Genomic DNA, 14,223 nt, shown 5'->3' with positions numbered 1-14,223 from the left:
ACTTGAAGACTTAAAATTGCAATGACGGCTTTTTTGTCCTACACTCATACCCAACCATTTGCATCCGAGTCTTTAGGATTTTCAATGTCGGATCACAATCTACAAGATGTCACCCCGTGCGTCATTTGCAGGACCCAAATATTTGCATAGTGCCAATCAACTCCCTTGTAATCCATATGACTGAGAACCACAAACTATCCTACCTAACAATTGCTTCATCCATAAGTCACAACATCACTGCCCTAATTTCAGTATCCACCCTCCAATTTTGCTTGTGTTGTGTGCCTCCAATCACTTAAACAGTAATGCATCTTCAAACAACTGGTGCAACATGTAAGTATACAAAAATCAGGCCACGACTACAACTTGGTTATGCACATTCTGAATTGGGAACCAAAAAACTCTTCGTTTTGACGAGAATGGATTGACACTTCTCAAATTTTAAGATGATCCCGAAGTTTTCACTATGAAGTTCGCCTCTATAAAAATGAACTTTAAACCCACTCCAATAAAGGAAGCAAGAAAATTGATGTCATCATTAAAATGTGGTAAGGTTGAGATATCCAATGATAAATGATGCATTTTTACTATAACAAAATAAAATTTATATTATACTTATCCGGTCACTTCATATGTCACAAAATTTCTTTATAAATCATGTAAACATAAGCAAAATATTTGTCCCATTTCAAAAAATAAAAAAGAACAAAACATTTGTAATCTAGCTATAATAAAGAAATTAAAAACTCCAACATGATTCATTACCCCAGGTCGAAACCTCTATTCATTATATTTAATATTGTGCAACTTTCATCGATATAAAGATCTCAAAGTGACATGTGAAGAGCACTAATCTATATACAATTATGCATAGTTGCAAACATTATCAAGAAGATTAGCCGTTTATGTTTGAGGGTTCACTAATCATGTATTATCATACAATATAACAAAGATTAGCCCGAACCCACCACCACTAATCAAATGAGTTAGTGATTAACATAATAATCATCATCATTTGTCCCAAACCCAAAAATGTCACTCCTTGCGTCACTATGTACTCCCCATCTCAATTGACCTAAAGCTTGCCGATCCAAGATCCTTATACGGGCCGGGCGAAACGCCGCCGTATTGCTCCATGAACCGGCTCTTTACTGCTCCTCCTCCCCTCTTCCTCTTCCAAACCCTAAACCTCCAAACCCCAACAATCCCCACCAAAATCAAAACCACCCCACACATCACACCAATCCCAACCCCAACACCCACATTCATTTTCTTCCTCCCTGCACCCTCCCGCACCTTAAAATACCCCATCTTGGTCTCATCCCCCACACCCACTAGGGTTTGGATCGGGTAGTCCATCATGTAACAAAACCCGGATGCGTTATTAAAAACCGCGCCCCAACAGCTACAGTTCCTTTCACAAAGCCTCTCGCACTGCGCCAGCGACGACGTCGTTTGGTACCCCATCAACTCCTTGTACGGCGGCTCAACCCCGTTCCTCCTCAAAACCCAGAAATTATTTCTCGGGATTCCGTCGCTGCAGAAGTCACCGGACTGCGCCGCGAAGCACTCGCCGGAGGCAAACTCCGTCCTGTTATCCAAACACGAGCAGCCATTTCCGGCTGTACACAACCCGTACGAACCGCACGCACTCGGAAGCTCGCAGGTTTGAGAAATCGCCCGGTAGTCCAAAACCCACTTCGACCCGTCCCAGAAGTACCCGACTAAGTTCCCGTCGGGTTCTAACCGGACCCGGAGGAAGCCGGTGATGGGTGTCTGATAGCTGTTGAACTTTTGAACGTCGGCCGGTAACGGGTTACCCGTTTGGTACATACCGAGGTACCGATCCGGGTTTATCTGCGCGTAAATGGGGCCTTTATTCTCGACTATATCGGTTTTGGCTTCCATTGCTTTGTGCCGGAGATAAATCTGGTCCGAGCCTTCATTGAAATTCGCGTAGAGGCCGATGAAGTCGGGCCCTAATCGCATCGAGTACAGTCCGTTGGAGGAAATCAGAACCATTTTAGATGTGAAATTCTGGTTTTCGACGAGGGTATTTGTGGGAAAGTCGAAACTCTGCCATGCTGGAGCTTCGTTCTGGTTGGCACTCTGTATTAGCAAGTTTGAATTGTTGAGGAGGATAACATGATCAGCATCGGTGTGAGTTGACCAATATGTCCTTGTCTGAGGATCGGAAAGGACGAGACTGCCATTGAAAGTGAGGTGGGTACGGTCGGACCAGCGGGCGAGTTGGGCCGGGTTGGCGAGCCAGAAGGGCTCGGATGACGGGACGTGGAGGACGGCGAGGGCGAGCTGGGTTTTATTGACTCGGAGAAAACCGAGGGAGAAATTGCCAGTGGAGTCGGAGAGGAGAGGTTGGAAGGTTTGGGTTGAGGAGTCGGGAGTGGCCTTGAAGCCTCTGGGAAGCTCTGATAGGGTGGTGGTGGGTGAGAAGAGTAATATAGCGAGTGTGCAGAGAAGGAGCTGAGTTGCACGTAGACGAGTTACTGAGTTGATGAAATGAGTCTCCATTTTTGGAAGAGGGGGCTGTGTGGATGTTATATATGAAGGTGTTGCAGAGAGTTAATTAAGCGACTAGAGAATGCGAAAGGCAGCCATGAGAGGATAGGAAAGGGCAGCCGCAGTCTGATATATAATGCTTGATCATGTTGCGGATCGATGAGTATATTATTTTAAATTCGAAATCAGAAAAAGAATGAGTAATTTGTGAATTAAGAAAGGCAGGCAAGCATGTTGATCAACCGAAAGTAAATGAATGGTTTGCAAGTGTACGTTGCAACTTGGAAGTCTTGTGAGCTAGCTATACATTTCTTTTCATCCTCGACGCAAATTCATAGGGGTGCTAGGGTTTCCAACTTTCCATGCATGTTAATAATAGAAAGACCTCATGATTGACTCATGAAGGCTACGGGTTGATATTGTTATGGTGAGACTGTAAAATAAATGCATGCATGGTGATCGATCGAGTTGGGTTGATTACACGCAAACGACACAGAACTACTAACGAGTAACGACAAACTTCTATCACAATGAGAAGACAGAACCTAGCTAATTAATCAAAATGAAAGTTGGAGACATATCGAAGTAATATTAATGGAGTTAAGCCAAGCAGAAACTTCTTAAAAGGTGATCAGTAACAACAATTGTATCGGTTGGAAAATTCGCTTATCTTAATATATGCTTCTGAGACTTTCATATCAAAATGCAATTATGAGGATTATGTGAATCAGAATCTCTCTAGCACAAAAGGATTTGAATGACCCATTTAGTATTTGCTAATTTTTATTTTGGTTTGTCTTGTTTCTTTTTCTTCTTCTGTGACAGAGTGGGAGTTGATATATAGTTAGGAAAGCATTTAAGATGGATTGAGATGTCTAGAAATGTTAGTTGAGGTAGGCGATCGACTTGCTAGCGGCAGCACCACCTTGAATAATAATGAAGGTAGTGCAATTTCCTCATCCAACGGCCGCAATATCGATCCAATCACCAAAGAAGTCAAACCAATAAGTGGCGAGCAGACGGATGAGTTTTTGATTTCCCAACTGTTTCAGCCAAAACCTAACGCCTACTTCTTCTATTAGGGTTAATGTGTAGCTAAGAAAACGAATCGTTGCCAAGAGATCTAAAATCATCTGCACATTTCATGTATCTAAGTTTTACATGTATCAATTATAGGATAGAATAGAGATGGTTGACATTTAATCGATTAAATTGAGACACTGAATTGATCGAACCATTTTTCTTAATGAGTAAGATATTTGATAAAATGATGTAAACAAGTTGTTGAAACAAACAGTTGCTTATGCTTTCTCGAATCACTTAGAAGAATTCTCGAAGTGGTAATTAGACATCAATGTCATCACTCCGGACCAAAAGCGCAGCTGGTGGGGCGCTGGATTGACATTTACAACTAGAGCAATGAATGTGGAGTTGACTAGTCGAAAAAGAAGGTGGAAATCTACTAAACTTGATAGACAGGTGCATGTTGTTTGACAATTTGGAAACTAATTCAATTCAACCAATGCCCTTTTTTTATCTTTATACCCAATATCATATATGGACAATTCTTATGTTTTAAGGGTGAACGAATATATTCATCTTTATTGTTGATTAACATATTTTTACTTAATAAATTTATAATCCAACGGTCTATATCTTAAATTAACCTTTAAAGATCATCTCTGTAAAAAATCAGTTTAATTAGTTTTGATCCTTCCCCTATCTCCATCCATTCTCCTCCTCTAGACCATCTTCATTTCTAAGAGCAAGTTCACCCGTTGGGTCACCAGGTCACCTACTATTCACTTCTTTTTAGTGTTTATTTCCACTCTTTAAGTCACAGACACAGTTTCCAATAAGACCTGGGTCACCACTCACCAGGTCAGCTTGCAGGTCACCAGGGTGACCTAAAAAGTGACCCAAGGCGACACATGGCTACCCAGGGCACAAAATACACTGTATCCATGACCCAAAGAATGAAAATACGCATAAAAACAGTGAATAATAGGTGACCTGATCATAACTCACAGATGAACTTGCGGTAAAGTCGAAACTCCAACTCTTCTCTTTATCACTCTTAGCTTAGCTATTAGATGTTGACTTTGACATTAATATATATATATAGATTCACACTCACACATACACATGTCAGCTCACACGTGCACACATGGATCAGGGAATAGCTGGTCTAGAACAATATATAATTTACAGAGCCCCATTATATGTTACAGGCAATTGTATCCGTATATAGAAACACGGTACGATTAATTAACAAGAAGAAGATAGAAGGAGAAAGTTATATGAGCTCCCCAATTAGTGTCTCTGTGACTTCTGTAATTTATAGTTTAGTTTGTCTTCACATGCCTCAATTATAGAAAATTCTGACCAAGAAATAATGGATACAATATATGGAAAGTAAGATTATTATAGCTTAGCTAATGTCTGCCTGAGAATTTTACGCTATGACTATATAAGATGAAGAAAATATGTTCGATGAAACCATGTGAAGGAATATGAGCTTTCAGTTCTAGAACCATGCCAGTCGATCAATATGAATATTTACTTAATTTAAGGTCTGCTTAATGAAACAGCAACTATAAACAAGCAAAGAATGCATATACAATAGAACTTTCATTGACTGCACGGTTCTTTCTAGCTAGCTTCTCTTTATTCTAGTCTTTTACTTTTCTCAAGCTAGCCATAGAATTATTTAGCTTGTCAATTTGTTCATTTTATTGATTTATTCCACTCGATCATCTTCTAGATGACTGTTATGTTATCATAGTTTATATATAGAGGTGATTCTTTTCTTTACGGAACTAGTTCACACTTCACAGAACCCGTGAATGTTCTCTTCGATGACACAGTAGCTATTTATATAGACACACACACATAAATACACACGAAGGCAACTTGTCCGATATAAATGGCTTATCTAGCTAGCTCTAGCAGACTAGCTTGGGCCTTGCATGCTATAATATGCTCACGGTTTCTCTATGTTCCCTTCAATTCTGTGACTCGCTCATTATTTTACACCAATAACATAAAATAAGTAGATTGCAGTTAGACCAACTTTTATCATGGACATTGAACAAAACCCTCTACATTGCTACAATATTACAATGCTAAACTCACTATTAGACATAATCTTGTCACACCATTTAGTTTGCAAAAAATAATATATTTATAGGGATGTGACGCTCAATATGGTTCAGCTCATGTTGGTAAAAGAAATAAGTCGAATCGTCAACCTCGTCAAGAAAAAAAAAAACTAACTTAATATGTAAGTACAAGACTTTGTAGTTTGTACGTATTGAGCATTGACATTCCCATATAAAAGTAAGTCAGGTACTTTATCTCATTTCATCCTTAGAAGCTGGCAAATGGACCTCAATATTGATCTCAGAGAAGTTTCATGTAAATGCATCTCATGGTTATGCATATGCATTGAGATTGCAACCCGTGTTGCAATCCCCAAGTCAGTCCTAGGTTTTAGAAAGTTTGTTTTCGGAAAGTATCTTTCTGTTTTTTTAAAGATTATTGTGCAAAGATATTTTCCACCTGTTTATTTCGTAGCATTTTAAGTCCTAATTGATTTAGGATCTGTTTATTTTAATTGGCGATCTTTTATTAAAAGATTATTCCTATTAGGAGTCAATGATGGTAAAGACTTGATTGAATAAGATTCGTTCTTTCCTCCATATATTCAAAATAGTGTGCGTTTATTTGGGGGGTGACTTTTACGCAAGATTTGTGTGCATCTTGCTTGCTTAGAAAGAGACAAAGAGTATGATAGGCGTCTTCGAAACACTTGTTCCTTGTTAAGGTGTTTCATCATTTATTCTTTTATTTGCATGGTTCTCTTGAGATCAGTAGAGAAGTCATTGAAGAAGAGTGATTGTTGGAGATCGTTCAAGTGTGAAGAAGGCATAAAAGATTCAATACAAACACCTCACCTAGTTAGTCTAGTGATTGTAGCCGAGTGTAGCACTATTTGTGTTTGTAAAGAAACTTGTTCTTCACTACTAGTGGATTGATTGTCTCTTTTGGGTTCTCAAGAGTAAGAGCCCCGCAGTGTTTTTAATATCAAATTAAGGTTTTCACTGCGTAACCAAATCTATGTTTTTCTATGTGAATTTCGGTTATCTGCCCAGTAAGGATTGCAACATGGCTATCAATCCCGATACCCAGAAACACATTCATCCTAATATTTTCATAATATTTTTTCGATCAAATTGGAGTGTCAGTCCATTTAAAGTAGAAAGAGGCATACAACACATAAAAACTCACCCTTATAGGACCCATCATAATCGAGTTATTGCTAAGAAACCTAAAAACCCTAGTACCTAAGTAAAAATGTATTTTGATCGTAATTGAGACCAAGTAACTAAGTAAACTTGACACTACCAGGAAAGAAACTGGACCAGGCCAAGTTTCCAACCCAATCTATTTTTAAGACATATAGGACCTCAATACGCAAAGGGGGCTTCCCCAAAAAAAAATGTACATAACCCGATTTCAAAAATGACCCGAATCCAAAAGTTTTAATACAAAAGCCACCGGGATCCTAAATTCGGATCTAACCAATTGCAAGCCCACAAACACTACAAGCAAACAAGCCCAAGCCCAGAACCAAAAAAAAAAGAATATAGCCCAAATCCTAATTGGGATAGATTTCCACCCAATCTGCCGCTGCAATCAGACTAACAGGATCTCAGAAAAACACCCTTAAGAAGATCACAACTTCCAAGAAGATGCTTATCAACAAAATGCATCCGTGCTAAGTTGTATCCCTTATGCAGCACTGCAAAAGAAGAGGAAACAGCCACATTGCCTAGTTTAGCGAACGATGACGCCGCCTCCAGTCCCCACTCGAACAACCTCACTGGTCCAACCACCACTAGCTTTTGCCCAAACCTCGCCACCATAGATCATTACTTCAATGGAATTCGAGTGGAGATCTTTGCTAATTAAGAGGATTAGAAGAAAAGAAAGAAGGTCGAAGCCTACACAAGTCTTCAGGAGAAGACGGTGGCGGAGTCATCAACCCAAAAGGGCCTCCGCTCCCATTTGCATGCTAAAAAAATTACAGTTAGAACAAAACAACTAACTTAATATTTATGTACTTAGCTGGTTTACTAAAATTGAGCTAATAGAAATATTTAATCTAATAGTTAAATATGAAATTTATAACTAAATGAAATATAACTTCTTCTTTTTTGTATTGGAGAGGATTGAATAATTGACCCTAACTTAGTTTTAACGTCCCCTTTTCATATGAAAATTTCTAGAAATCAAGTTACCTAAACATACATGTCTAATAGTTCAACTACTACTCTTTCATTGACCTAGCTCTACTAGGGTTTGGGGGTTTGGGAAACGGCATCCCCTCGTCGTCCCTGTACCTGCTCCATTTCATGGAGCCTCTCACAGGCTTTGGCATGTTCCTTCTTCTTTTCGTCGCGTCCCAAAGTGGCGGTGATGGTGTGCTTGGCGGTGGCTGCCATCTGCAAATTCAAGGAAGTTTGTCAAAGGAGATCTATCCAGGGACTGGGCTTCGGCAGCTTCCTTCAGTGGTGCTTTTCTTTGGTTTCCGACAGACTTCATGTGGATTCTAAACGCGGGACAATGGACCACGGATGTTACTCCAGTCATTGGACTCGATTGGACGGCGGCGCATTGGGGAAAGTGTTGGGGAATGAGGGATCAGGCCATCGATTTTGTTTTGGATCCTCATGGTGGTGGTTGAAGGGGTTCGCAGTTTTGTGGTGTTGTTGTTGCTGGCCTGGTAGTCCGTTTCCATGGGTTTGTGGTCGGCGGCCTCAGCTCGTCTGCTCTCGATGTCAGAAGGACTCGGATCTCGGATATGGGTTAGATTTGCAAAGGGATCCGGATCTGGGATCCAGGAGGGAGTTGGGCTTCGGCTGTGTCCCACTATTTTTGTTGGACTATTGCTCAGTTGCTAAAATGGTTTGGGGCTCCTATGCGTTATTGGTATTGGATTCGGGACCCAAGTCTTTGGTATCTGTTCGTGAAAGATCGTATGCCAACATGGCCATGTTCTGACACCCTTGGCCGACTTCGATCTTTAGGTGGAGTGCCCTCATTCCGGCGCCAAGTTGGCTTTTGTCAATTTGTCTGTTGGAATTGCATGGGTAGTCAGACCACCGACTACTCAATTTACTACACGGCTGCAATCCGTAGTGTAAAATCAGCGCTGCGTCTCGACGTTGCTGCTCTTGCATTTTTACGTTTTTATATTTCTTATGTAATTTTCTTTTCGAATTGTTTTATTTCCTTATTGATGTCTTTTTTTGACATTGTATCACTGTAATCTTTTTTTTCAATAAATGGTTGACCTCCTTCGATTCAAAAAAAAAAACGTCCCCTTTTCACCACTTGAGCTAACCAAAGGGCAAATAAATTATAACTATCCTTTTAAAGTGTGAAGTAGTAAATATTTGAAGTATCTTTTGGTATCTAATTTAAAATATTAAATATGAATGATTTTGTCATTTTTTGTAATGATTTTAACTTGATCTTTTCTATTTTTTCGATATCTTTCTTATACAAATTTAAGAATGAGTATAAGGAGAAATCTGGAATGAACCAAAAGATTTGTAGACCAGCAAATGCCGTCTGTTTTTCTGTTAGACTGACCAGGTCAACTCACATAGGACAAGTTAGATGAAACTGTAAAGTATGAAGTTACACAGGGGCTTTTAGGGGAGAAGGACATAGGCGGCTGCGTCGAGGAGGAGAGAAGTTTGCAAAGACTAAAAATAGTTTGATCGATTTTGGGTCCTTGATCTTACTCTGAAGTAGAAGAAGAATCACCCAGACACTGAGAAAGTTTTGAGGTTATTCACAGTCCAAGTTTGCTTTGCTGCCATTTGTGGATGCATGTCAATGTCATCTTCTTCGAAACCAAGCATCAATTCTATCTGAATTGGATTCTTCTGCTGTAAATTTAGGATCTTTAAATACTGTTTCAGATCTGGAAAGTGCTTATCTGTGTATTGTTCATTGGATTTTATTTTTATTTTTACTTTTTAGGCCCTTCCTTTATACCTTGATGAAATCTTTGACCCTGTTGTTGCCGTTTTGCTGTCTGTAACATTTGTTCTAATTTTCAGAGAGGTATTTTTGCTTACTCAATTTATCATAAGCTCATTGAGATGCAATGGGATATTGGGATTGCGATTGACTTGTGACTTACTATTCTGGGTCAGATTATTCCACAAGTTATATGCTCAAGATATGGGCTTTCTGTTGCTTCGAATTTTGTTTGGCTTGTTGGCATTCTGATGATCATCTGCTATCCAATCGCCTACCCAATTAGAAAAGTAATGCGCCTTCATTGACTTACCAACACAGGTGGAAATCCATATATCTTCTCTTCTCCAACCAAAATCAAACTGAATAACAATATTTAAAATCCATCTGCATAACAACAATGACAGAGCCAGAGTCGCCGGTATTTAGGCTGATTGATGGTTGATTGATCCCGGGATTGGTTTGCTCTCTCTCCGCTTTTAATCAGCTGTAAAGGGGAAAAGATATCGCGGAAGGCAGATGTTTGTGAGGCAACTTCTATAGGAAGCTGGGTTAGGAGATAAATACCAGAAACCCCTCCTCGTTTCACATCACGACACATAAATTATACTTTATGTCTCAGTAAGGGTCAACAAAAAGTATCCAAATTCTGAGGTTGTGAACTGGCCACGTCAGTGGGGCCCCTTTGGCTACAAAACTTTTGGTTCATTCCAGCTCACTCCTGAGCACAAAACCGAGCATCACTGAAGCTTAAGCTTGAACCACAATCCAAACCAAGCCAAACTCAAGCTTGAAAAAATATCTTTCAAGCCAAGTTGAGTTAAGCTCGAGCTCGTTAGCACGTATGAACCTAACTTGAATCTTCAGTAGTCATTGACGATGTATACACTCAGTTGGGCTTTTTACTAACTATTCAAAGTACCACTTGCCCATGTTCACATAAGCAAAGCAAGATCGCCGAGAATGAAACAATAATAATAGTATAAGCTGACCCAAAAAAATATTTGTTGAGAGTGGGATTTGAACCCACGCCCTTTCGGACCAGAACCTTAATCTGGCGCCTTAGACCAACTCGGCCATCTCAACACCTACATTTCAAAATGAAGAAATATAAATGTCATGTGGATTTGTGAACAATGTATCCATGCCAATCGGTATGCATAGCTTTTACAAATTCTCGAAATGAAAACAATCTAGCTAACAGATAAATAAATTGATGGTGGCCGAATCTCCTTCAAAGATTAAAAGCATTAATTTGATGAGATTGTGAAATTGAGCAATTTCCATACTAATCAGTCAGTATTTGTTTATCAAAATTAAATTAGGGAAAATGAATCGTGCTCTTCTAAAGTGAGGAAGGTGTAAATTCACTTTAATTTCATAAAATTTGAACTCTTTGTCTAATCTAAGGGACATTACAATTGACACACTCTTTCACTAATTCCTTATTTTTCATCGAAATCCCAGATAACTTGACGCTAACTCCATCAAAAAAAAGATGCGGCTATTGCCACCATCTTGTTTTCTTTGTTCACCCTATAACAAATATTCTTTCAATTTTAAAGTTTGAAAACTCTTTACAGAGCTCCAAAAAACCCGAATTATTCTTGTTCTGGGGTTTGAGAACTTCTACTCGTCCGGCGGCGCTCGGGAACTGTGCAGGTTTGCCTCGCTGCTAATGGACCGTTGCCGGATGGGTGTTTGAACACTGTTTGCTCGGCTAGTTCTAGAGAGAGGTTTATTGGCTCAAGGTTTGGATGGGTGGCTGGGTGGTGAGTACTAGATGAAAGCTCTAGGAGTGGTGGTTGTGCTGTGCAGAGATGACAGGTTTCGGAGTGGGTTTTATAGATCTGGGCGACGACGTGGTTTTGAGGGGCTATGCGGCCGCGAAGATGGATGATCCGGGCAGCGGCATGGATTCTGGAGAGTAGCGCGGTGAAGCAGGCCATGTGTTCTGGGTAGTGGTGCGTCGTATGCTGGGTTCGGGCTAGTGCGGCATGGTTTGGCGTGGGTCTGCGCGGCAGGATGCAGCGGACTGGCGATGGGATCAAGCGGAGCTGCACGGGAACTGTGCATGATGGAGATAGAGTTTGGGTTTGCTCCAGCAATCCTGCTAGGCCTTATTTTTTGGGCTTCTGCTCTTGGAGATGCTGGGCTTTTAATTTAGACTAGGGCTTTTGCCCTCGGCCCAATATATATCTTTTTAGTTTTTGTCTAATTTCAATAATTTCTTTGTATTAGAAACTTAGATCTCTAGCGCCTCCGGTCCAAAGGAAGATCTCTGTTACCATAGATATTTGAATGTATAATGAGTATGTATATTTCTAAGTACCACTGTGAGTACTACCACTATCTTTTTGTCTCTCTATAAATGATAGAGGAATTGTATGTAACAGCCTATTCTGACTTGTGATAAATATACTATTTCGGACTTGATTAAAAAAAAAAATATATGTTGTGTTTCTTCATTAAAAAAAAAAATTATGGCTTGTAACAGCCTAAACCCTTGGACATTAGAACGTTAAATTTGATTGCACTATGTTGTGTTTCTTCATTTTAATTCTCCATGAGCTTTGATCATAGTTCCAAGCAATGACTACTTTACTGAAGACTTCTTTCTTCTTTGTACCGATCAAATTCGATCGTAAAGAACCAGTGAGTGAGAGAGGAGGAGGAGGAAGGAGAAAGGCTTTACCGATAACTATGAAATAGTTATGATGGCGATCTGCAATTCAGTTGCAATTGTGTTTTTTTTTTTCTCTTTCTTTCTTTAATTATTGTTGAGTATTTATTTTAACTTTTGTTATTTTCACTTTAACTTAATTAGAGCATTTTTTAGTTAAATTTTAGTTAAAGTAGCTAAAAAGTCATTTTAGCTGCATCAATTTTTTTTTTTTGAAATAGAAGTTGAATTCATTAGATCAACAGCAAATAGGCTGAAGTCTACCAAAACTTACATAAGAAATCTGGCAAGCCTTTAAAGATTACTGGGTCGCTCACATTTAAGCGAGCCTATACAAGAATGAAAAAACCTCGCCTCCTACAGAAAGAAATCATTCAACTAGCCCTCACTTACCAATCACGCATTTGTAGTACAAGCAAGAGACCAGAAACGTCATAGAAGACTCATAGAAGTTAATCCAACCTCACACAGGCTCAAACCCTAATACATTAGGGCCCCAATTGCCTTAACCCGAGCCCAAGTCCGTAGGCCCAAGACCAAGTCTAGTCTTGTCTAGCAGAAATACAATCAAACAGGTCCATCAGCCCAAGATTGAGCCCAGCCCCCTGCCCCATCAGCCCAAGAGTGATCCCAGGCCCAAAGACCCAGGCCCAACCCAAAGCAAATAGAGGAGGAGCCTCTTTGCACAGCTGCTCCTTCGCCGCCGTCGCCGTCATGTCCTCCGACGGCAAACCCTTGGACCACCACATCGGAGGTGCACCAACTCGCCTGACCCGCCGCCTTGCCTCGACTAGACCAACCGCTTCCTTCACCAGCGACCCTGATCGAGCTTGACGCTGCACCAAAGCCCAAAGCCTCCCTTGCAACGAATAGCTCTCTTGCGTCGCCGGCCGGAAGTCCGGAACCCTGTCCTCCCAGCCTCTGTATGCCTGTACAACCCCGTAGCCCAGATCATAAACTCTGATCAACGTCGATGCCAATCAGAGATCGAAAGTAATCCCAGATCAAATCAACTGCCGTCCTCCAAACGGAACTTCTTCCCTCTCTAGACTCACCGGTCAACAAACGGAAACGGAGAATCCTCGCCGTTGCTTACTCGGACAGCAAACGGAGAATCCCGTCGCCGCTGCCCGCTTCTAAACCCTAAGGTTTCTAGAGAGAGTTTTTTTTTTTATGAGTGGTTTTTTTAGTTTCATCGTTTTGTACACTCTTGCTCAAAACTTTTAGCTGCAACAATGCTCTCTATTTTAGCTAGTTTTAAATTTATATTATTTTTTAAATGAAGATTAAATAGTTTAAATGTATATATAAATTACATAAATAACTTAAAATGAATGTTTTTAATTATAGAGAACATCATCCCGCTCTTTATATTTATGAGTGAGATAGCTAAAAGTTATAATAGAGAGCCACTTTAGGAGTCTAGTGCAGCTGCTAAAATAGATAAAAAGCTAAGGGTGTTTCTAAATGTACCAAGCAAATTTCTTAATACACCCAGCTTCAAAATACTTGCCCATTAATTTCCAATTTTACCCTTATTTGAACCCAGCACCAACACTGTATCACAGACCGCCCTTCATGGATGAGTATTCCGGTAAAAGAGCTAGTGATGGACTTCTCTAGAAAGGGGCCTGGTCTTGTTTTGAGGGAAACTCCAAACAGAGATCGTAATGCTCAGGTTTGCAGCCGACTGGGAAGCAGTGGAAGACTGAATTCTGTGAAAGGTGCTGAAATTGAAAAGGTCAAATCTTCAAAGCCTGCATTTTGCTCTTCTTCAAGTGGGAAAGAGATAGTTGGAAGTTCCTCTAGGTCTTGCATTTCTGTTGGCAACTCAAGAAAATCCGGTAGAGAACCTTGCAAAAAGCTGTCTTTTAATTTGTAGGGAAACAATGGTTTTGAGGAAAAGGTAGGTGAAAATTTTGGATTTGGGTTTGAAAAGAGAAGGCAATGAAAACGAAAGGGTA

At 40.1% G+C, this 14,223-nt stretch overlaps 1 protein-coding gene and 1 non-coding gene across 2 annotated transcripts; both read right to left on the bottom strand.

The window, feature by feature from the left end:
- Positions 1-754: 754 nt before the first annotated feature.
- Positions 755-2,871, bottom strand: LOC112195008 (PAN domain-containing protein At5g03700). The gene has a single exon (XM_024335295.2). The coding sequence runs from the start codon at positions 2,530-2,532 to the stop codon at positions 1,051-1,053; it is 1,482 nt and encodes a 493-aa protein (XP_024191063.1). The 5' UTR covers positions 2,533-2,871; the 3' UTR covers positions 755-1,050.
- A 7,710-nt stretch (positions 2,872-10,581) lies between these two features.
- On the bottom strand, positions 10,582-10,662 carry TRNAL-AAG. The gene has a single exon. It is a non-coding gene; the product is annotated as a tRNA-Leu (tRNA).
- Positions 10,663-14,223: the final 3,561 nt, after the last annotated feature.

Source organism: Rosa chinensis, chromosome 3 (assembly GCF_002994745.2).
Source record: "Rosa chinensis cultivar Old Blush chromosome 3, RchiOBHm-V2, whole genome shotgun sequence".
NCBI classification, from domain to species: domain Eukaryota; kingdom Viridiplantae; phylum Streptophyta; class Magnoliopsida; order Rosales; family Rosaceae; genus Rosa; species Rosa chinensis.
Note: the sequence above shows the minus strand (reverse complement) of the source record. Positions and strands in the feature narration are given on the sequence as shown.

What these genes read in the sequence shown, in the direction of transcription:
- LOC112195008 (XM_024335295.2), bottom strand. Translation starts at nt 2,532, where the DNA reads ATGGAGACTCATTTCATCAACTCAGTAACTCGTCTACGTGCAACTCAG.